This window comes from Mytilus trossulus, chromosome 6 (genome assembly GCF_036588685.1).
Source record: "Mytilus trossulus isolate FHL-02 chromosome 6, PNRI_Mtr1.1.1.hap1, whole genome shotgun sequence".
NCBI classification, from domain to species: Eukaryota; Metazoa; Mollusca; class Bivalvia; order Mytilida; family Mytilidae; genus Mytilus; species Mytilus trossulus.
This window is the reverse complement of record NC_086378.1, coordinates 6,324,138-6,350,327: the sequence shown is the minus strand read 5'-3', so window position 1 is coordinate 6,350,327 and position 26,190 is coordinate 6,324,138. Positions and strand designations below refer to the sequence as shown.

The following is a 26,190-nucleotide window of genomic DNA, read 5'->3' as shown; positions in this document are numbered from 1 at the left end:
TAATTTAGTACGCCAAACGCGCGTTTGGTCAACATAAGACTCATATGACGCTCAAATCAAAATATTTATCAAGCCAAACAAGTACAAAGTTGAAGACCATTGAGGATATAAAATTCCCAAAAAGTTATGGCAAATACGGCTACGGTAATCCCTGCCTTAGGAAAGAAAATTTACAAATGACGAAGTCACTGTTTCAGATTTAGACGTTTCCTGAATTTCCTTTGGGACTCTTCTATTTTAGATAGAAGAAAGTGTAGGATATATGTCAAGTAAACAACAACAAAACGGCAGAATAACAAAATCTCATTTATAAGGCAAGATAGGCTTAACAACAGACAAGTATCTATACAAAATGTAATGCTATAAATTGTCCGATGTCTCAAAATATGTTAACAAATTTAAGAGAAACAATAAAAAAATCTGCCATTCATCTTTTACCTTCATATAATACATTAATTTATTGTTTTTGTAAACCGCAAACAGTTTTATCTACCATAAACAAATATGGTAATAATTTTTACCCTTTATAAATCTTCATGAATAACCCAGTTTTTTACCCTTAATATCTGTTTTTCTGTTCATTTCTTTCCTCCATAATGATATGTCAATTAAGTTTTTTCAATAAAACAAAGTTGTACAGTCAAGTATATTTTATATCCTTTATACAAAAAACTTACAGAAAACAAAAAGATCAAAGTTACTACGACAAACTTACTATGTCATCAAAATTGATACTGTTGACATTCAACATTGAATTTATCAATGAAAACAATAACCAGTAGAGTAGCGAACCTCTCTTTCCTTTCTTCATTCTGAACAGAAACCATTTATTATATGAACAATATACAAATAAATTTATCATATAAATGTTATCTCATTAGCCTTAAAAAAACGATAAAACTCATGTAACAGTTTTGGGATATTACATAAAGATTCTTTTTAATGTTATATACAATAAGAATGAAATACTAGGAAGTGAACTACAATGCTATCCTCTTCCATTTGTGGGATTTTCATCTATATTCTGCTGGTATGGAATTGATCTATTCTTCCTCCATAGTAAGTATGCCACAATAAAGGGAAGCTGTAAAACTATCACCGCTATTATGATTCCAACAATGCCTCCTGTAGTTATACCTGTTGAACTGCTGTCTTCTTTTGTACCTATAAATTAGAATTACAACTATAGAGTGTTCGGATATTATAGCAGCATTAATCTTGTGCATCCAAACCTCTTATCATGATTTCCCTTCACCAGGAATTATCGAAATTAAAAAAAAAATGAGATCATTGGCGCTATAACAAATTGAAGACCTATATTACAAAAACAAAATAAACAACAAATATAAAAAAGAAGATTTGGTATGATTGCCAATGAGACAACTATCCACAAAAGACCAAAATGACACAAAGATTGACAACTATAGGTCACCGGTTTAGGTAAACGTTTTCTGGTGAGTGTTAAGTTTCCAGTGTTAATTTTCCTGTAGAACACTTCTGTTATGTTAAATTGTTCTATCGATTTTTTAAAAATTAAATGCAAAGATGATAATGCAAATAACAGGCGAAAGCTCATGTCTAATTTTGCCTTAGTCTAGCGTAAAATTGCTATTTTTAATTCTAAAATTTTAATTCTGACAATCTTAATTTATGACAACACTGTGATTTCACAAGTGATATTTCAGGACTAAAGAACACAACTGTTAACAATTGAAAGGATTGACGAACTTTGAACAAAGCAGGACTTGTATTATAATTAAAAGTCAAAATGTATTATTTGAAGGATGTAAATACACAACAGTGACTGCAAATGAATGGAACCCTCGGATATCAATAGATATTTCACAATTAGAGAGGAGACTAAGTTGTTGTATATCATATACTAAATCCGTGCGTACAACACGTGCTACTATGATAACCTTCATCATGTATGCTACCATACAATGTACATACCAGACCCAGAAGGTTCTGACAGTTTATGGATCGTCTTTACAAGTGCATCTGCAGTTTTACCAAGGAAATTAATGTTTTCATCTGTCAGCATTATTTCCAGGTTATCACATTCTTCGTGGTAGCAATGTATCATGTCACCACGAAAATTGGCTGTAAACACGAAAGTTTATAACACTTGTATCTATAAAAACGCTAGGTTCAAGTTTAAGTTCAACAATGTACAACATATAAGATTTGAAAATTATTCCTATTTTCAGTTACAATTGATTAACTGAAATCACGTGACATAATTATTTTGTTGGGAATGACGTACCATGTGTACTTGAAATCATTTTGATTATCACACAACAACGCAGGGTAGTTAAGGTCGTTTCAAGAAAATTTCCATTTTTATACACAAGAAAAATCATTTCGAACTCAGAGTGAGTTTTCTCTGTCCAAAAGCCAAAATACACGTCATATGAGTAATCGTGGGGGGAAAGGGTCTATTCTTATTTATATTACAAACTTTTATTTTTAGAAAAATATAAATACACTAGTGTCACGTGACTTCAAACTGAAAGTAAAGAAATTTCCCAAAAAAGTCAAAAGTGCAGGTGCAAGATGAAATCGGATCGCCCTGATTTTGGGCTCATTGTAATCAGGATAACTTATTTTACTGGAAAAGTGCTGCCACTTAATTTTCATTAGAGGTTTTGTAATTAAAAAACAATAAAACATGGAGAATTTAATCGATTTATTGATTTTTTGGCACTTCGGGTTGTGAAATTTCTTTTACACGAATGCTATATAATTAGTAGCAGCACTTTTCGAAAAGTTTGAAATGTGGCCTTTCTACCAATACCAGTATGAAGTGGGTTGGTATAGCTCTTGCACCTGCACTTTTCAATTATTCTAACATGTAGTAGCATAATCGCCCTAAAATGCACGAAAAAAGCGTTTGAAAGACCCTCTAGTAGTCGGATCGGCTGACGGAAAAACTACGTGTATATTTTGTTTTCACCGGCGTTTCATTTAATAATATGTTTGTGCGAAGTTTGAAACAACTATTCTCTTATTGCTATTTAAATTATTGAGGGCAAAAAAAACAATTATTCAGGTCATTATTATACACCCCAAACGTGGGTTACATGCATGAAGTGTTGGCACGCAGCCTTCCCCCTTTTTTGTTCAAATGCGGAATCGCATCTCGGGTGCTTGTATAGTTCTTGCTCTACAAGTCAAAGTTCAATATATAAATTAATTTAATAGATAAGCCTACAATGTCATTATTATACACCCCATACGTGGGTTACATGCATGTAGTGTTGGGGCATGCAGCCTTCCCCCCTTTTTTTTGTCCAAATCCGGAATCGCATCTCGTGTGCTTGTATAGTTCTCGTTCTGCAAGTAAAAGTTCATTATATAAATAGATTAGCCTACTAGGTCTCTTCTTGTGTTTGTGTATTGTGAATCATTAACATTTTAAGCTTTGAAAAGCTGCATTTATAAAGAAGTTGGGTGTGTCATTGGTAATGTTTAAATTATAAATATACTCAACTCCTACTTGCATCACATCAATAGATCGAGATTTTATTTGTTGAATTTCTCCTGCTTATCAAGTGTGACTGGTATCAATTGTAAATCATGATTTGTCACTTAGATTCATTCTGGTGATCTTTTGCATCTATTTTCACCAGCTGCTATGCCATTTTTTTTGTATGGCTTGCTTTTTTTTTTATTATGTCAGACTCCATAGTTATTTCCTGCGTCTTATTACACAGAATATTCCCTTCAACCAATCTGGAGCAGTATTTGACTTATTCGAATATCCTTACAGTTACTTGGTAAAATTATTCTGCCCTACTTTTACTGATTTTATTATGTTTGTAATTCAAAGGCATACATTTTAAAATTTGTACACCAGCATTAAGATGGGGGATATAATTCCTTTTTTCATGGAATGTGTGAGTTTCAATATTTGCACAAACTACCTTTTGGAGTAAAGATTAAAAGATAAGACATTGAGTACCCCAAATTTAAAAAAAAAACTCTATAATTTATGCTTCCACTACATGTATATAAATATATAAAGCGAAATACCAGTTTGAAAAATTATTTCAGATGCATACATTGTATATGACTTATTTTAATCTCATCTGATTTGTTTCAGATTTAGGTACATGTACAGTGTACCTATATATATAGCTATGATTCAATCTGCAGCCTTGTAAATATATCATCTTAATTTCTCAACCTCAAAAGACATCAAAGAATACAATCATGAAGTTGGAAAAAGTGACCTATTTTTTACTGCCGCTCATTTCATATTAAATTCCTGCCTTCTGTGCAAAGTGTCCACCAATACAAATGGACAGCAAAGAAATAGTCATATGTGCTTATGTGACATTCAGCACAATCAATCAATTGTGTTTTCATTATTAAGTGCCATAATATTTTAATTCAGGTTCATCATGTTCATCTTAAAGATGTTAAAATCAGAAAACTGATTTCTTATCACCTGCTGAGATTGGAGTCAACTGAAATGGTATTTCTTTTCTGTTCTAATAGAAGAAATTTTATGTACCAGAATATACATCTAAATACAGAAATAACTAACTTAATATAATTTATACATAACCACAATCCCGAAGTGTCAGATCAATCAGAATGAATCGATTTCCATGATATAGGGGAAAGGACAAAATAGTCAGACGGAAACTCATAAAATGATACAATGTATGTACGTGTTAACCATGTTAACGCTTATAGAACTACAATGTACTGCCTACCAAAAATCATGGGTTAATCTTTACCTGACCCAATCACAAAAAATAACACAACTTAATTGTTAATCAAAACTTCATTGGCAATTATACCACATCATCTTTTTTTTTAATCAAATTCTAGCTGTACTACATAATTACATGTATGATACATTCAAATTTAAAATATATAGAAAGTAATTTCTGTCTGTGTGTTGGGAATGCTGTCTCATTGCCATACAAATGTACATGTAAAATGTTTTATGTATGCATATGGTAATATAATGCGGTACATGTATATCTAACATCATTTGCTAATCTTGCTAGATACATGTATAAGAATTTTTTATACTGTGGAAATATTCAATCACAAGTTTCCAAGTATACCATGTATACCAGTAGAAAATTAAATGCATATGAACATGTATGTAAATGTACATATGTACAAAAGAGCAGCTACATGATAAATGCAAGCAAAGAAAAATATCCAACATTTTTTGGTTCAAACATTCTGTGGATGTTACATTTGTACATTTGTACAGAGGTCTTGCTCAGTATTGAAGGCCAATATCAATATGACCAACAACTGCAATCAAAACACTTTATAATGCTTTTGAACATTTTGAATACCTGTATAGTCTGTGTTATGAAATGAGATTGAAATATAAACCATGACAAAATATGATTTTCTTGTTCTCTGGTGGCTAATACATGTATATGACTAGTTGTTCTCTGATTGAGAGTTGTTTCATTGGCAATCATCTGTCGTGCATGTCGTATTCTTACTTTTATAATTACATGTACATGTACCTACATAGGTGGTGCATCAGTGAATTGCATGCTTACATTGGTACATGTACAATGTACATGATGTAATTTGTATATGTCTGAAATGTACATATGATATCTGTAGGTTTTCTGGTAGGATTAATATCTATATTGAATTACTTTTTACATCGGTTTCCTGTAATTGCCATAAAAATAACAAAACACTCATAGAAGTCTAATAAATGAATATTTCAAAATTCCCCTTTACCATGTTTACAGTTCAACTGAATATCATGTCTATCTGTAGATCTCTCACTCGTCTTGGTTAGATACATGTATTGCAGATTTTTAAAAACATTTCATGAAAGAGACATAAAATTACATTTCTGACATCCATGAAATACAATATTTGAACTGAAATCCTTTTTGAAACTCCTATTTTAAGAATATTCACAAATCTCCAAACTGCCTTTATTATGTATATTGGTATTCCTTTTAACTGAAGTAAAAACTCTTTAAGATGGTATACATCAACTTCAATAATGATGAAAAAGAAGTTAAATTGTCCAATAAATAATATTCCTCTCTCTTTCAGCATCAATACACTAAATTCCAATTCATTTGGTTTTGAAACAGTCAATGCTTCTACTAAGTACGGTGCATTATGTAGAATTGCTGTCATTTTTCTATTTTTCATGGACATATTTGGTGGCTTTCTAAACAAATTTCAATCAGATCTTCCATAATGGCCATGATGAGTTATAAGTAACTTTTAACTGGTGTCTGACTGCAGGTCTTCATCCCTGAAATATGAAAATGCAAGTATAATACAAGTACAATGTATATATATCAAATGAAATTTTCAATATGAGAAAAGTAATCAAAAGTTAGTGCAAACATACTTCTTCAAAAAAGTACTGTTAAAATGCTAAAAAAATAATTCTCGTCCTTTTTTACCAGTAGTTATGTCTTCATTCAACATTTGAACAAAAAATAAATTTTCCAAACACATTTTAATAAGGCGCACTATGTAATAAATATTTAAATATTATGTTGAACTTCATTATTTTGTATCGTATCTCCTTTTCCAAATGTGAACCATGGGTGGATTTAGGCGGGGGCGTGGCGGGCGTGCGCCCCCCCTAAAATTTGCAAAGCATAGGTTGACTTCAACATATTTAAGTATCAGAAGAAACCATTCAATCTTTTTAACGTGACAAATTGAAGTATATAAAACAGTCAGTTTAACAGAATCAACATGATTACTAATCAACTGACCTACGCTTTATTGAAGTTCTATAAATAATTTCAAAGGAAGGAAGGTGTCAAACGCGGAGCTGCGTTTGCTGACAATTATAATAGGTTTTTAGCAGTTAAAAGAAAAAAATACATTGTATTTGCGGTTTTTATAATCAATTTGTTTGAAAATCGAAGTATCAAAACATCCCTTACTCACTTTCACAATTTCATCAAGAAAGCAGCGAGATTTTTTTTATAATATCGGTACTGTAATGAAAGATAGAAATACTGTTTTAAGCGAAAGGTTAGTTTATTAATTTGTATCTCTGTGTCTATATTTATTTCTCACTTGCAACCTAAATATTTAGCCGAATTGTGTACCTTATTACTGTATGCTTGTAATCCCAAGAAAATAAATATAACTGCGTAAATGCATCTCATTCTTTACTTATTTTAGTTTATGGCGAACACAGTGAAGTCGGTCACGACCTCCGAAAATCAAAAAAAGTAAAACACAGATAGTATGAAAAGACAATTAAAAATCGCTGGTAAAAGTAGAAATTTTCATTTGAAAAATATATTGGTCATGTGAGCAATTGTGATCTGTCTCGTCTCACTTTGCGTCCGTCTGTCCGCCCGTCTATCTGTAGATTGCTGTCGGGTGTGGATTAAGGCGGTTTCAGCTTGAAACATTCATTTATCGCTAATTTTACCACACAATAGTTCGAGCTAACTACATTTCATCCCTGAAGAAGAATATGTCAATAGTTCTACCTAAAACAACCTCCAAAAATTTTTCGCCTCCCTCCGCTCGGCGAAAATAAAATTTGCGCCCTCCCTAACTGAAAATCGTGGATCCGCCCCTGTGAACAATGACAGGAATACTTCAATATCAACATGATCAATATCAGTAATCCACAAGAAAATTTAGCTACATGGTCTGAGACAACCATTGTCGTCCCTTGATTTTCGTTGTTCACAAATATAGTCCCTAGTGTTGACAGTGGGTTTCTTGCCATTAATTTTTATACCCCTTCCAAATTTATTTCTCCATGTTTAATGCCTCAAATTGCAAGTAGGGGGATGAAATTACACTGTAAAAAAATTTGGGTCCAGAATTTTAAAGGAAAGTAGTGATTTGGTCATTCACTTTTTTCTCACATAAATGAGGCCATCAGTTTTCTCCTTCAACAGGTTTATTAATATTATGATTTGGCGCCCTTTTAGAGAAGGCAATGTGGCAGAATGTGTTTTTCTCATTGTTGAAGGCCATAAGGCCTAAATGATGACATATAGTTTTTAATTTCTGTTTAACTTGGGACCCTTTAGGAGAGTCGTCCCATTGTACATGTACAATAGTTAGATAATTGCAGGATAAAACAATTTACCTGTCTATAATATATGTAATGCAGCTCTCCAAATTCAAACCATTACTTTATATTTCATCACAGCTTGAATGGCATACTGTAACCTCAATCCTGTTATTGTCAGGTGACCTAAAAAAAAAAAGAGAATGTAATTATGTAATTATATACTTTTTTTTTAAAAATAAAGGAGCATGAAAAATTGAAAACAACACCTTCAATAATTTCATGCGTCCATAGCACTTTTCTGGCCGAGTCTGGATTTACCTTCATCAGGAACGCTCAAAGCCAAACATTTAAAATCCAAAGATGTACAAGTACAATGAAGTAGTGAAAAAAATTACAGAGCTATATAATGTCATGTATGTCAAAAATAGTATGAACCTGTGTGTACATTGTAACATGTATAATCATGATAATGAATCATATATTTTTTAAAATAAAGAAATCACTTTTGCCATACAATAGAAATACAATGTAGGAAGATGTGGTGTAAGTGCCAATGAGACAACTCTATATCATGTCCATCCAAATAACAATTTATAAAAGTAAACCATTATACATGTAGGTCAATGTATGGCCTTCAACACGGAGCCTTGGCTCACATCAATAAACAAGCTATATAGGGCCCCAAAATTACAAGTGTAAAACCATTCAAACAGGAAAACAAACGGTCTAATCTATATAAAAAACAAGAAACGAGAGACACTTATAAATTACATAAACAAACGACAACTACTGTACATCAGATTCCTGACTTACATCAGGTGCAAACATTTGCAGCGGGATTAAACATTTTAATGTTTATATCAATGCAAATTAAATGAACCCAGGATATGCATGTTGCTAATTTTTGCTCTTCTTAATGTAATTTTTATGATTAACTAGAAGTGCTGAGAACACTGCTCACAATAGCCAGCCCCCTCCCCCACACAAATATAAAATAATATAAAGCAAACAAGTGAATCTGTAAGCTACTGATCACTTTTGATACCCCCATACACTTTAAGAATTTTAAGGTACACAGGAATTTGTTGAGTGGTGAATATGAAAAAGCATCACACGGTATTGCTGACTCATATAAACCCTCAAACCAAATTTTAGAAGTCCTTGTTATTTTCCTGAGAAAGATGCGACGAAAAATATTCAATTCTGGAACAGACAGACAGACTGACTTTAATATACTGCAGGGCCGTAACTAGCCTCTGTTAATAGTGAGGCAAAATATTAAAAAATTTTGGCGAGGGGTCTTGGGGCCGATTAAGGCCCCCATAAGCTCTGAGAAAAATAACGAAAAATCGTGCATTCTGAGGTTTCTCGCACTCTTTCTTACATTGAAACGCAAATAATTTATAGTTATTTTTTCGACAATATTCTTGTCTCAAAGCAAAAACATAATTCTTAGTATTATAAATTTAAGACTTAAAGATTTAAGAGACATTAAAAGCCCGGAATAAGACAAAAAATCGTAATTCTCATAATCATTAATACTGGATTTGTCCCTCTGATCTTGTCTTGTATTGTACTGACTTTGGTGATTATTTATGACTACCGGTAGGTTTTAATATAGTGACAGACACAATACAAAAATGTATATACTAGTTGAACACTGTCTAATTGTTATAACTATAGAGCAATGTATAATACTTATGTACATATCATAGAATAAATGCATGTTTTCAATGTTTTATCTTAATTTTCCTTTCAAATGTAATTGAAGTAATTAATTACATTTGCCAAGTAATTGGAATGTAATTAATTACATTGGTAAAAAAAGTCAAATGTAATGTGTAATTTAATTGAAGATTTTGTAATTGTAATTGAATGTAATTAATTACTTTCAAATGTAATTGACCCCATGTCTGGTGACAGTGCAGTATTATACTTTAAGTACTAGTACTGCTTAGGTCGACACTAAGGAACATCTTGACCTTGTTTTATGGCATTAATGATTCTTTTGTTATTGAAGACCGTCCTGCAACTATCAAGATGAAGAACAGGAATAAATACTTTGAGCATCAATCATTTGTATTTGTTCTATGCATTGACTTTGTGTGGCACAGTGTGATTAGGTTCCGTGCACGTTTACTCAATATTCCTTTATTTTTTTTATTAAAGGGTCTGAACACGACGTAGTGCAACTTTAACCCTTCAATGTAAAATGTCATATGGCAATACATTGTTTTTTTTCTCATATGATTTGATACCGGAAAATATGTGGTCTTACTTTAATTTGAACCATGTCAGCTATCTAGTTTTATCCACATGCGCTTGGCACAATCCATACTAAGAACAATTTAGTATTTTCTCTAAACTAGGTGAGACATGCACAGAAGTGATAGATATGTATTATAAATATAGAAAATTTAATATTTTAATCGTCAAAAATAGCTGTATCATAAACCAAAGCGCCTTTGGTTTTATATACAAAAAGGTAGTTTTGTATTCTTTGGTATCAAGTTCAATTCGATCTCCATGAACAAACGACCATTTCGTCTAGTGTCTAGCAGCATCGTATATTCTCAGTAAAATATATCCCGCACAATGATTATGTCTGAACATCGGTGGACGTGCAACATTGCACACGTTTACAAATGAAAATCAATGCTCAGATTATAGTCATAAAGTCATAAAGTAGGACAATAAATGAACAAAAGACAAACCCGGGACACAGAAGTACAAACAATACACCATCAACTCTGGAAACCAAAAGTAGAAAAGAAACATGGATAACGAAAAACATGAATTGTTAGCTAATCTAATTCCCGAGCAAGGCGTTGACATCAGAGAGTAAAGAAAACTTGCTTCTTGCACAAGACACTTTCCGTGCAAACAATTTGATATGAAGACAATCTTTTGTTTCGGCCTTTTTTTTTTTTTTTTTTTTAATTTTCAACATGAGGCATTTGCCTCATTTGCCTCAATGTAGTTACGGCCCTGATACTGTCAAAATTGACCGTTTCTAAACAGGCTGTGGCCTTTTCCATTTAATAAATGATATGATTTGCATCTGTTCATGCTTGTACACAATTGTCTGTTATAACAGAATACACAGCTTTATTACAAGTGGTTTTTTTCCTGCCTCTTGGACATGAGGTCTCGCAATGAAAATTTTACAAATACCATTATGGCTCGATTCTGTTTACTGGGGATATATATAGCTGAACACTGAACAGGGACACAGTTCAGATATTAGATATCATTCATGTACTCTAATTTTAGAGGGAAAGTGAATGCAGTGACTATTCAATTCTAATACTAATAATTATTATTATATATATAAAAATAATATGTCATGTACATGATGTATGTCAAAAGCACGAGAAATTAAAGAGTATGACAGGAAACATGGAAAATAAATAAGGGGAAACATGAAGCACACATCAATACATCCTACTAAACACGAAACATAGAAGATAAAACGTCTGAAAACGAAAACAAGTTCGTGACCTTCTGCTACTGTCTGTTCTATAGTTGGGTTGCTGTCTCTTTAACACATTTCCCATTTTAATTCTCATCATTTTAATACGAAAGACACCGTAAATATGTTCTCTGACATAGTTTATGACTTTATTCATTATAGGTTGAAAAATACAGGCAAAGTTTAGATGTTTATAAGGTGTCCTATATTTTGACTTTAGTGGAACCTTAATCTGATCTCTTAGTGCACAAGCCATGCCCTCTGCATTTTAGTATAGAATAGAATATTTTTATTTTCCAAATTACAGGGCCCATAAAGGGCATATAATCAGATATATATCTCTAGATTGTAATACCTGAAAGCGATAAATTACACCTAAGTCGTGTTTTGTCCTGACATTGGATCATATTGAATAAATTTTCCATTTGTTCTCATCAGTTTCTTCAACCAGGTCGTTATAATCTCAACTGACAAGTGCACGGCTACTTCAGTTATTTTCAATTAACCAACTTGCAAACTGCAAGCTTCGCAACTACATTGAATTTCCAAATAAGGTAACAGGTGGGCGGAGCTTAAACTCCGCTTGATATTTTTTTTTGATAAATACAGCTTTCACTCAAATTATATCCATTTCTTGATGTGATAATACATTATAATATGAAAAAAGACATCATATGACATATATTTCATCATTCATGCGATACGCGTACCTTACCTATTGCTACATTTGTTACTGTGTCTGCAACGTCAAAAGTCGCCCGCCATTACACATTCTGATGTAGATAGGGGAAATAACTCCTGCACTATTTTTTTATTCGGTTTTGCGGGAAAACCACCTTAATGTCGCTGCGAAAACCAACAGCTGAAAGTGTAACTAATAGTTATCAAAAGTACCAGGATTATAATTTTATACGCCAGACGCGCGTTTCGTCTACATAAGACTCATCAGTGACGCTCAGATCAAAATAGTTAAAAAGCCAAACAAATACAAAGTTGAAGAGCATTGAGGACCCAAAATTCCAAAAAGTTGTGCCAAATACGGCTAAGGTAATCTACTCCTGGGGTAAGAAAATCCTTAGTTTTTCGAATAATTCAAAGTTTTGTAAACAGAAAATTTATAAAAATTACCATATAATTGATATTCAATTAACTAACGCGCATTTTAAATTGAAAAGTATTACACGATAATCTTTAGTCTTTTAAATCTAATCTCTGTATTATCGAATAAATAAGTTTTTTAAATGACATTAAACGCAATCGAAAATATATGACTATAAGTTTAAATTGAATAGTTTTAAATATGATTTTAACTCATTCCTAAAAAGATGCTATAAATTAACCAAGGCATTGATTTGCTAAATGTGTTCAATCATAGTTTTCTTTAAAGAGTTATTTGAATTTCTTTAATAAACAAATGTTCTTTTATCATTGGTAACTTTTTATCAAAATATGCAATATGAAATATATCAACCGCAAACCGTGTCCACATGAATAGTATCTAGGTACTCAAATAGTAAGCTCACCCGAATCGGTTAACCAGATAGCAGGGAATCCATTTTCCCAGAAATTGGCATGATCACTGCGTAAAAAGTTATTTAAGACGTCAATCTGATCTGGGGTTACTCCATCAACACTCACGAAAGGAAGAGGAAATGACTCAATTTGATATTCTGGTCTTCCTGACTCTGTCCATGCCGAATGGAAAGATTCAGCTAGATAGGAGTCGTTAGTTGGTTTACGATAAATCATATTCAAAAAGTCTCCTCTAAAGTTGTCGGATGCAATACTATTATAGGAGTCGGTAAATAATGTTTGAAACTGAAAATAGAATGATATAAATGTACAGTTTACGGGTAAAGTCTATATTTAAAATGAACAACAAATTCAACAAAATGCGAATTTGTTCAAACTTTTCGCTCTCGTGATTTAAAAAGGCATTTCACATATAATCACAGAATCAACTCTTAAGTGTATAAACAGACAGGTTTAGACTAGAGATACAATATAAACACGATGTTAAAACGATTTTGTTAACATTTCAATTTTTATCGATGTAAACAGAAAAGAATAGACTAGATATACAATATAAACACAATGTGGACACGATATTGTCATCTTCACGATGTATACGATGTGAACGATGTAAACAGTATGGGTAGACTAGATATAAAATATAAACACGATGTCGACACGATATTGTCAACATCACGATGTATACGATGTTAACGATGTATACAGCATGGGTAGACAAGATATAAAATATAAACACGATGTCGACACGATATTGTTAACATCACGATGTAAACGATGTTAACGATGTAAACAGCATGGGTAGACTAGATATAAAATATACACACGATGTAAACACGATATTGTCAACATCACGATGTATACAATGTTAACCATGTTAACAGAAAGGTAAAGACTATATATACAATATAAACACGATGTTGGAACAATATTGTTTACATTGCGATGTATATGATGTTAACGATGTAAACAGAAAGGTGTAGATTCTATATATATAGTAATATACAACATAAACACGATGTCGACACGACATAGTTAACATCATGATGTGAAACTGAACTTTGTACTTTTTGTTCAGAAATTAAAGAAAATATTTTTCACATTTTTTGGGAATGTAATGTATTACAAAACTTCTGGCTATTCGTTATCGATTTGATTAAAAATTATGGCATTCTCCTGCCTTTCAGTGCAAAATAAGTCATTTAAGTGTGTCTGAGGATTTTGTCAACATTAAATCAGTTAACAATATTTTGTTGTTATTCAAATATTATATATACAAATGTAGATGTAAGAACATATCCCTCATAAAATTGGGGGGGGGGGGGGGTAGAATATTTAAAATATTGGATTAATATAGGAAATATTCTGTATGTTTCTTAACCCTTTGTACAAAAAGAAAACCCGGGACCATGTTGAGCTGGTGCAACCATATACACAGAAGACTCAAATCCAGCTATACGACTACACAGACCTGTCGCTCAAAGAGGATCCATCTTACTAGCAGAGCTTGAAGCAATTGTAATGGTTCTGGAACTTTTTATACTGGAAAGACTACACAACACCATCACCACACTTAAGATCTTCTCTGACAGTCAAAGTTCAGTAGGACTCCTCACACTAAATTGGGCACCCAAATTCTATAGTTATGGGATTCGAGACATCAGAGAACACATCGAGGACCTAAACACTAAATGGATGAAAATTTGCATCCTATGGACACCAGGACATGCAAATATTCAAGGGAACGATGAAGCGGACTTATTGGCAAAGCAAGCAGCAGAAGAAGCAACACAACTCTTGCCAAAAAAACAACATATTACCCTTCAAGACGTAAAACAAGGTGCACACAAGAGTCATAATGAAGTGGCAAAGACGATGGGAATTAAGCAACGCAGGAAGAGACCTTTTTGAGATAACACCAAATGTTAAAAACATCCAAAATCTCTGACTATCAAACCAAAACATTCTTCAGCATCTTTTCTAAGAACTGGCTATACCACTCTTAACTACTATAAACAACGCACAGGGCAAAACACCACCGACTTATGCAGCTCTGGAACTAAGGAAACACAACAACACTACCTCACAGAGTGCCCCAACTACGAAAGTTATAGAGAAAAAATGTACCACCAAATTACAAAAGAAATTGGAATACGCAAAATTAACACATGCACCCTGCTAGGAAGACTAGATTACGAAAACACAGAAGAATATAAACGGAAGTTAGAAATCATTTCAGCCTTTATCTCAAAAACAGGACGTTTCTACTTACCCGAACATCCGCAACCTCAATCGTAACAGCAAAAACAAAATTAAAGTACATGGAGGAAATTACATGGAGGAAGATACACATAGGGCGTAATATGCACCAATGAGAAGAGTTGTGCCATAAGGCCATAAGATTGAGGATTGAGATCCAGAAAAGCGTGTCGGAAGCATAAAATGTATTACATGTTGTTTTCATTTTTAGCAATTTGTCAGATTTTATTTTATCCAACAGAGACTGCGCACATAATAATATTTTGTCTTTTGTTCCTTGATATTTTCATTTAGAGAAATTTTTCTTATGATTTTAATTTCCCGAACATACTCAATCAGGTAAAATAATTAGATAATCTCTTACTGCAGACTCGTATCCTTCTGGAATTATCTGCGATTTACTGGAAGTATTATATTCCATCATTGTGTCCATTATTATAACTCCGTGCATTACTGTTGGCAGGTTTTTACCATAATTTATTGATAGCCATGCAGGGAGCCATGATTTTACAAAATTTCGACTCCCAGCCCAAGCAGCGTAATTTCGAAGACTACACGACTGGCATGCTAAAAAGCAAAAGAAAACAAATATGAAATGGTTGAATACTTCTTTTATTCTTGTTTCTTTTTCTGTTTTTGTATATTCACTTAGGTATGTCATAACACAGATAATTCACACCATCGTCGATAAAGGTATCGTAGAGGATAAGAATTAACCGATTTAATTGTTCTGGTATGGTTCATAAACAGAGTCGATAAAGGTATTATAGCGCATCAGAATTAAATGACTGAATGTTTCTTGTAAGGTACATCAACAAGGTAACTGGAAGATACAAATGAAACAACATAGCTTCGATATCATACATCGAATTTGGTTGTATTCGTATACTGGTAATAAACTACATGCTGGTCAAACTAGAAACAGAAAACAGCTATCCATCTCCTTCATTTCAATCGACATTTAGTTTAATAAAATTGATTGATCGATTAACACAACACGATTATATTCACTTTGATTAACCGTGTTTCTGTATGACCCTGATAACAGTTTTCGAAATACAAATAGGAAAGTATGAAATAAATCTTACCTCCATATTCCTCAAGGTCAAACCCTGCATATACAATGGTGTTTTTCCTTTTGATGCCATTCTTGTTCATGTCACTTAACTGTCGTACAACTTCCAACATAGCTGCAACCCCTGCTCCATTATCGTCAACTCCTGAAAGAAAAAAAATCCACTATTAAATGTATTTTAAAATGTTTCAAATTGACAGAATTTCATATTGAAAAAAAACCTGTTTATAGAAACGTTGTAGATTGACTTTCTTTATTTCCATTTTATAAGACTGACAAAAATTGCAATGTACATACTTATTGTACATATTAGGTAATTTACAAACTCATCCTCTAAGATATTTTGAAGATTAAAAATTCTTTTTTTCAAATAAAATTGAGAATGGAAATGGGCAATGTGTCAAAGAGACAAAAACCCGACCAAAATAAAAAAATACAACAGCAGAAGGTCACCAACAGGTCTTCAATGTAGCGAGAAATTCCCGCACCCGGAGGCGTCCTTCAGCTGGCCCCTAAACAAATATATACTAGTTCAGTGATAATGAACGCCATACTAATTTCCAAATTGTACACAAGAAAATAAAATTTAAATAATACAAGACTAACAAAGGCCAGAGGCTCCTGACTTGGGACAGGCGCAAAAATGACATCTTGAGAAAATGAAGAATTGTTTTGCAAAATATAAAAACACCAGCTAGTTTACTATTATTACAGTTCGAAAGTCAAATATTGAGCTATATAAATAAAATTTCAACATGATCAAATAAATTCAACAATTGGTAATTTTAAACTATACGAAAATTACAAATCCTGTCTACATATACACTTTTCTGATACACCGTTCCTGGATTTATTTCGTTCGTTTGATTATATTATTAATCTGTTTCTGTGTTACTGGCCTACGAGGATTATTCATCTTTAAACCTTATAAGAACTTGTAACAACTTTTAAACCTCGTATCATCGTTACATTTTCTCTTTAATACACGTATCTCTAACTGAATTGAAAAGTCATCCCAGAACTGGAGAACATTTAAGGACAAACGTCACCTTGGACACAATTCGTGGCTAACAGAAGAATGAGTGCAATTTATAACATTGTATTTGATGCCTTAAAAATGATCCTCATATATTTAAACGCTTTATCCGTGAGAAAAATACTGGGAATTTAACCTTTCTAATTGCTTTCTACGTTATGTGCTATTATCTACATTTGACATTCATACATTATAACATTAAAGTCATAAGAAACCTCAAATTAAAAAAAAATATGCATATGTTTTTAATAACTAAATGGATAGTTTTCATTATACAATTTATGTACATATACTTTTTTCTGAGGAAAATTCTTTAATTTGTCCACATTTAGAAGAAGTTTACTAATTTTTAATTGCTTGCTTCCAGGAAGCAATTCGCCGACATATTTTCCGTATGCATCCGAGCGTTACCCTCCTCGTAAAAATCCGGTGACCACAATACGCATGGATCTATCATTGAAATAAACAAACATCTGAATATACATGTTAAACACGTGCTCAATACCCATGCTTTTTGTGATTTGTTTACTTTAAGGTGACAATCGGTAAAACTCGACTTCAAAACACGGCATTTAATGAGCAGCCATATCTGTTAAATCATAACAAACTGAGAGAAAAAAAATTGACGATTATATGATATATTTGCGAAAATAATGATAAAATCATGCACAGAGGACTAAGTTTATGATGTATACATTCATTGGTTCAAGAATTGGACAAACATTATTTTTCACCACTCACTCGTTTCATATGACTTTAATTCAACACATTGTAAAATTGTATTTTATTTTGAATTTCAGTCTTACCATTTGTTAGATTGACTCTTGTATTAAAGTAACAACACCAAATAGGTTTTTCTGCTTCAGCCCAATTAAAAAAAAACCTTAATGGTCAACCCATTACATACATCATTATATGTATAGACAAGACCCCCTTAACAAATGTTAAAGTGTTCGAAAGTCCTAAAAGTCAGGATCCTATTTCGTCAAAATTATCTCCCCATTACGCCAGTTCATTTTCACAATCGTAGAAATGGAAGCCATTGTAGCAATGACGCGCTACCAATTTTGCTCTTGGAAACCGATAAATTTACCCACATTGCACCAATACGATCCTTGTATGTCAGTTATATTTTAAAAGACAAATGTATCAACTAGCAAAAGCGCATCAGTTAATGATCTTGTCTGCATTGATTCAACTTAAAAATATTGTCTGATCGGTTGTCAGGTGGAATTTTCGAAAAATCATAAAAAAATTCTAATTCTAATTAAATATTTTGTGGAAGGGCAGACTAGATTTTTTTAGTGGTTGAAGACTATAAACCCCAGTTATCACACACACAAAATTAGAACTTTTCGAAGATATGCATTTTTATCATCCAACTTGTAAGACTGTCGTCAAGTACTTTCAGTAAAAAAATAGCTATTCGAACACGCCTTCCCTGTTTTTGTGACTCATTAGATAGGTATTTCACTTGACCCATATATTTCATCTTTTAGTACTGTTATTTTTTTGTGTTATAAAGTCAACCTGTAGCTTTCATATATAAAAATGATACAATCTGAAGCGAGACGATGTATGAAATATTCTTACTTTGAACGATATCAAGACAAAATACTCAACTCAAACACGCCCTCACATAAAAAGGTGCACTCGATTTTCTCTTTTCGTTACAATTGTTACCTATTTTTTGGAATTTTTTCTTCATTCACATAATGGAAGGGCAGACACGAAAATTACTGAACTAATAGATTGATATGTTTTCCGTCCTTGGTAATTTTTTCAAAAAAATCGGAGGTTATGCATTTTCGTCATCCAACTTGAAAGATACCCATGTCGTCGACTTGATATCTATTGTTCTGCTTATCTATGTACTAGATAAATTAAAAACTTATGCAAATGGTGTTTTTGAAATAAAACACCTCGTAATTGAAAAGAAAATTGCAGTTTTGTTTGTTTCTATTTAAGAAATAATTGATGCCAGCTATACTTTATTGTAGTTTTAACATGGGCAGGCATTATATTCGTGATTATTTTTGCCAGAGCGATAGCGAGGGCTAAAATAACACGAATATAATGCCTACCCATGTTAAAACTACAATAAAGTATAGCTGGCATCAATTATTTCGATTCTGATTAGGACAATTACGGTAATATCTATGTTCGCTGTGTATAAAGTGTACGGTATTTGTGTAGGCTCTTCCATCAACCTTCCTGTCGATTTTTATCCAACTAGTTCATACCAGTTTAATTTGGCAAAGTTGTATAAATTTCTAAAATTCAAAATTGAAACAGATATTAATAAATAAATTTATTAACTAAAACAATATTTGTGTCACAATATAACAGAAAAGTTATATTTCAACAGTCTTTTCCTTTGAGGTCAATTTCTGACACGCACATTTTCAAGTCAGTCGTCAATGGTGGTGGACGCACAAGGAGAATCGGGTAGGTCTTTATTTACTAAATTAATTGTAAATATTCCGCCGGTTAATATTGTAGCATTGGTAAATATGTTCATATCTGATAGAGGATTTCTTGATAAAGTTGTGCTGACATTCGAGACTTGGCAGGAGGGGCCTTTGACAGAAATCCATTTATACTTGCGGTGGCTACACCTTTTAAAGTTGATCAAAGGGCACGCCTTTGTGCATCTGACGATTTCAAATGCTGTATTTATACATGAGATTAAAATTAATACTGGGTGACAATCTTGTTGCATTTGTAAAATGGATTGGAAACCTTGGTGGTATATTGGTAATTACGCCTATTTGTTTTTATAGGAGAATGGGGTTCGATTCCCTGCTAGAGTCAATCCATTTTATCAGAAATATGAAACAATTTTGTCATTTCAGTACAACAGTAAAAGTAACCTATTCTTTATTTTATATTTTATCGTCGGAACATATGTTTCAATGAAATTAATATACAATGACATGCCTTTTAACAGGAGAGGGGGAGGGGTTTTGAAGTTAGAACAGCCAACATGGACGTTGCTGTATTTAGGTCAACTATTTTCAATTACGAATTGTAACACATTGTTGTCATTGTTAAAGTATTAGTAACAAAATGTGTATCATTTTAGTGTTTGAAAGTGTTTTAATTTAAGGAAATACATTAAATGCATACCATTTTGACGAAATTCATTTTTCTGCCGTAGTCAATATACGCATGTGCAAACTAATTTTATTGGATAATAAAGTATGGTTTCTTTACAAAGCTAAAGAAGCACGTCATATTAGAATAACTTTTAAAAAAATTGTCACTATAGTAAACAGTACAGTAAACATTTATCGCCTTCTCTAATAGAGAGCTTCGATTCTTTTGTTCTATTTCAACCTGGTTTCCGACTGCTAATTAGTGCCATTTAAATAAGATTCCCGTTTAAACAAAGATTGCTCCATTTTCATCATTTAGATGCAACAATTAAAAATTTTGCTTTAAATTGATTTTTTTTTAATTCATCGCAAATACACATTTTAATAATATGCACACTATTTCTTCACGAAATGGAATTGCAGACAAAGCATATAAAACCCGACTGAAAGACGGACGCAGGGACTTTTTTCAGCGCGATTCACGATTTTGAATAAAAGAATGAAAAAAGTAAAAAGGAAAGTCCTCAATGAAAAGGTAAAATCAAAAGCTCAATCATATTAAACAAATGGATAACAAATGTCATATTCCTGACCTGGTCAAAGCATCAAACTTGGAACTCACAGCGGTTACATTGAGTAATTGATGACCGGAAATTACTTTTATACCACCTTATATAAGGGAATTACTTGTCTCAACAACTCGAGCATGCATATAACTTGGACTGGCTATCAAACAATATGCAATTGGACACAAAAGAAAACATTAAGATATTCAATAGCAAAGATATAAACATGACTTTATATAACTACATTTTTTAAAATGTGTTAAATTAGAAAATCAGTAGATATTGATATCTGATTTTGTAGAATACCTTAAATTCAATCGTTGTTTCTAATGTCAGATTTCTATTTTTCATGATAAATCTTTTGAAAAATATGACAAACAACCGAAACATGTACTGGCTGTCAATACTTCTAGACTTAAGCCCTCTATCAAATTCAGAATACGACAACAGCTTGCAATCATACCTCATCTAGTTATTTGTATAATGATATATACCGAGATTAAATCAACGTATTTATTCAAATAAATCTGCTGTTTTCTTCTAGTTACCTTTGGTGGTATTAACCGTGTCATAGTGTGCACCTAGTCCTATAATTCGGTCGTGTACTGTTCCAAAGTTTGTACCCCTTAGTATACCAATAACAGTTTGGAAATAATCCTGAAATAGAACAGCTGCAATGAATAAACATAATTTCAAATTTCTAATTGCATTGGTTACCTTGTTCGATAAAATTCTTCTAAGGTTCGTAGTCAATGCTTTTAAATTATGATCTCGTGTTCAGGTATTTTCAATTCATTTTATATCATTGATATGGTTATATTTATAAATTAACTGTTTACAAAATTTTGAACATTTGAAAAACTAAGTCTTTTCTACCTCAGGCATCAATTAACTTAGCTGTATTTGGCAAAACTTTTAGGAATTTTGGTCCTCAATGCTCTTCAACTTCGTACTTTGTTTTGCCTTTTTAACTTTTTTGATTCGAGCATCACTGATGAGTCTTTTGAAGACGAAACGCGCGTCTGGCGTATACACAAAATTTAGTCCTGGTATCTATGATGAATTTATCTACTCGATCGATGTTGAAAATGTAAACTATATGCAATAACTATAATATTGATTTCTGTACCGCAAGATTTGTATCTGAGCAGCCTTTAAAGGTTTACCGAAGATTAATATTAAAAATTTTGGACAGTTTAGAAAGTCAAGTTAATGTTAATAGCTAAACAAAAATTAGGTTTCAATTGACGCCGATTAAGGTCTTTTTAAAATAACATGTTCATAAGTTTATTTCAGGCGCCGTTGACGATTCAGTTGGAAACATATAAACATGATTGAAAAGTGTATTCGAGAAATTGTTCCCGGTTTCTTTTTTAAGAAAATTTCGATTTAAAATCTTAATACGGTTTATGATTTTGTATGATTCTTTCTTTACCATGTTTTACGTGCCATTGTTTTGATGCTGTGGTTTTTCTGGTCTAAATGATTTTATGATATATAAAATCAATGATAAAGAGGCTCGTCTGTTCACGGGGGGTCAACTTCCTATTATTGGGTATTCGGGGATGTGCCAAAAATATGGGTCATAATTTTGCGTGATTTTATATAAAGGAGGGACGAAAGATACCAAAGGGACAGTCAAACTCATAAATCTAAAACAAACTGACAACGCCATGGCTAAAAATTAAAAAGACAAACAGAAAAACAATAGTACACATGATACAACATAGAAAACTAAAGAATAAACAACACGAACCCCACCAAAAACTATGGGGGATATCAGGTGCTCCGGAAGGTTAAGCAGATCCTGATAATATAAAAATGACTCTCCTTTTTAATGTCATCCTATATTAAAATGCATTTACGTTTGATAACTGTATATTGATTTTGGGTATATTCTACACACCAATCCAACAATCCATGCGGATTTATAACGATAAAATATACATATGTGCACCAAATGATGTCAATTCATATATAAAAAAAACTTATGGGTAGCTGGTATATTTATGAATTATGAGTGATAATGAGTTAGTGCTTATATAAGCATGGGTCATATTCAAAATATTGTATATAAGTATAGGTCATTCTTTCTTAAATTTTTATACTTTATAACTATATTAAAATGGGTACGTTTTTTGAGGCAAAATGACACAACCTACCACAAAAATATCGAAGTTACCCCCACGTGCGTCTGTCCGACTGCGCGGGACATATGGATACGCCTCAATGTCCAAGTAGAATATGATGACGTCAAATCCGCTGCTTTTTGTAGAGAGAGTGCTCTCTGCACGTTATAAAAAAACGGTTGTGACAATTCGTTCACGATTCGTAGGTTGACTCTCGCAAGGCAAAAGTATGTTTCTAATAAACAATATGTTATAAAGTGTTTGAATATAAGAGCCTTTGACCCATTTTATATCGTTCGTTTTCATGTCCACACAAGGCTAGCTCGAAATAATGATAGATCCCATTTATTTCCTGGACCAGCCCAAAACTTTTAAGTTACGCTCGTGAAAAAATAGTGCATTTGTATATTTAGAAAAGAAATTATTTTGAATAAATATATTTGTCTGAATACTGTCAAAAGATAGTTATATCATTAGATTTAAGAAATTTATTTTTTTCAAGGAAAATTCTTGACTAGGAACGACAATATCATTGTTATAGATAACTCAGCACAAGAGCTACACATAATGGGTTGAATCTACATTTAGACTAACAGTGCTTGTTAATGATAATTTCATTTTTGGTTTCATGTTTGTTTTGAACACAACCATATCATTTATTAATTTACCGTTTCAGAATCTAATGCATCCTGGGAAATATTTTCAAAAGCGTATCCCAAAGCGTTTTGATTGGTTTAAAACGTTATAAACAATGGAAATTCAACCAATGACGTAACGTTATTTTCACTTTGGGGCACGAACAATGAAATTACCAATCGTCCTTTAGATTCTAAAACGCTCTATTTGGTAAATAACAAAACAGATATTTACACATATAAACTTACAGTAGGAGAAACAGATGTCTCCTGAAATGTATGGTATTCAGTTCTTAGTCCAAACTTGTGAAACTCGTTGTAAATATATTCTTTTGCAGCATACTTATACGCTCTGAATTTAGGATCGTGGTGTCGGGTATCAGAAAAATAATTCTTTATCGAATCTTTCATATACTGTGTGTTAGCTGAATTTACACAATAACCTGAGAAAATGGAATATTAATGATTTGCAATTTACTGGTACAAAGTATAGAAGTATAAAACTAATTTCGACTAAGGATTGTTTTAAATGCCCTTTTTAAAGTTACATTAGGGATTAATAGTGCAATTATAAAATCAACAAAAAATGAAGAATAAAATCAATCATGTAAAATTAAAAACAATTCAATGCATGATGTATCCACTTATTTACTTTTCACAAATATTTTCAAAGTCGTCTTTCAAACATTAGTTTCTTCTTGTTTTACCTTCTATCTAAGGAGATTTTTTGTAGTAATTCAAATCATTTAAAACCAAGAAACGGACATCAGAGTAAGTGTTAAAATGGAAGACAAAAAATAAGTGCAATGACGTAAATATGATTACGGTTTGTTAGTATGCATGGAAGACTCAACTCTTTTTTTTTTATAAATGTTTATTTTTTTCAGTTTTAAACCTGTAGCAGAATTATCAAAACCAAGAAGGGTGAGAATACTAATACTAATATCAACTAATTTCAACATTGATGGTTTCATTCAATAATAAACTTAAATGTTTGATCTTCATCTTTCATATCACCAAACACTTTGTATTAAATTGCAATATCTGAGGTAAAACATTGTCGATACGTTCTTGAACCTGTCGCAAATGTTCTAAATATGGGATTACTATCAGTTGTTCAATTAGGTGACTTATACGACAGCCAAGGAGGATAACAAGCATATTCAATATTTGAAGTTTCGAGAGCTTTACAGTACAGTGAACTTTTACAGTAAAACCCTTCAAGAATGAACTTACCATAGATACCCTAATTGAAATAGTGTACGACAAATACACTTAACGTCTTTAAAAGACATAGAAGTGAGGATGGTAAAAAAACCTCAAAAAGGCAAAACAAAGCACGAAGTTGAAAGTTTCATGGGTTAAAAAGGTCTGACAAATTTCGTGAAAGACAAGGTGTGAAAATCTATTTCTGGGAAAGAAACCCAAAAGAAATATGCCTGTTATGCTGGCTGATTTTTTGTCTTGTCCTGCCGAATACGACCTACTTTTTTGGTTATTTTAGCTTGTTCACGATCAGTTCTGATTCAACAGAGTGGCAAATATGAAATACTGAAAGTAAAACAATATCAAAATAGACATATGGATCTTCTATATATGAGTCGCCGCGATATAACATTTTTGTACTCATGCGGCGTAAAGCAACCATCAATCAATCAATCTGTGCATGAGTTAGTTTTCATTTGACTCCAAACTATTGATACAAGATAAGACGAGGGCCTTATCCTATAAATAAACTTATCATGAATATCAGGATTAAAATTTTGAACGCAACAGTGACGTTCGAATCAAAAAGGTTAATATGATTAAATCAAGCAGGAAGTTGGAGAATTCTTTAAATATCTTACTAAATAAAGTACGAAGTTGGAAAGTTTCTTTAAATATCTTACTGTTCAGATATACGTCGTAGAAAATAGAGATATGATTATATAGAATTATTAAATAGACCTTTTATCAAATATACAATCATAATGGGGTTTATGGATTGTATAGGATGGTAAATATTCGGAGGTAAAAATCAAACTAGTGTCTGTTTTCTATTTGTGATCAATTATCAATTGGTAAATATAAAACAAACTTGTTAGTTCTACAAAGCGTTACTTAATCTAACTGTAAGGAATAAAATTACATGTATGAGATAGCTGTGTCAGTAGAGTCTTGACTTATAATTATAAGAAAACCGGAATAATATACTGTAAATACCTGTATACGTGAAAATTATATGATATACATATAAATAGAATACTTACAACTGAACAATGAATTAAGCAAACAATAAATAAGATATAAAGACGCCATTTTGTAGCAAAGCCTTTGGTGATTTAAATGTAAGGTTCGAGATTTTCCGGAAATAGGCCAGCTTTAATGATATCA

General features: G+C 32.2%; 1 protein-coding gene and 1 long non-coding RNA gene across 2 annotated transcripts; both read right to left on the bottom strand.

Moving 5' to 3' along the window:
- Positions 1-290: 290 nt before the first annotated feature.
- On the bottom strand, positions 291-26,141 carry LOC134720665 (uncharacterized). The gene is made up of 8 exons (XM_063583067.1): positions 26,067-26,141; positions 24,067-24,260; positions 21,602-21,710; positions 16,367-16,498; positions 15,643-15,845; positions 13,013-13,307; positions 1,954-2,103; positions 291-1,164 (listed from the first exon to the last, which is right to left on the bottom strand). Exons 1-8 carry the CDS (start codon positions 26,113-26,115, stop codon positions 989-991), a joined length of 1,308 nt encoding a protein of 435 aa, XP_063439137.1. The 5' UTR covers positions 26,116-26,141; the 3' UTR covers positions 291-988.
- LOC134723159 (uncharacterized) lies at positions 5,696-12,271 on the bottom strand. Its single transcript, XR_010107996.1, has 3 exons — positions 12,205-12,271; positions 8,093-8,200; positions 5,696-6,268 (listed from the first exon to the last, which is right to left on the bottom strand). It is a non-coding gene; the product is annotated as an uncharacterized LOC134723159 (long non-coding RNA).
- Positions 26,142-26,190: the final 49 nt, after the last annotated feature.

Coding starts and splice junctions, on each gene's coding strand:
- LOC134720665 (XM_063583067.1), bottom strand. CDS start 26,115: ATGGCGTCTTTATATCTTATTTATTGTTTGCTTAATTCATTGTTCAGT. Junction 21,711..24,066: donor AGACATCTGTTTCTCCTACT/GTAAGTTTATAT, acceptor GTTCTATTTCAG/GATTATTTCCAAACTGTTAT. Junction 16,499..21,601: donor CACGGTTAATACCACCAAAG/GTAACTAGAAGA, acceptor TTTTTCTTTCAG/GAGTTGACGATAATGGAGCA.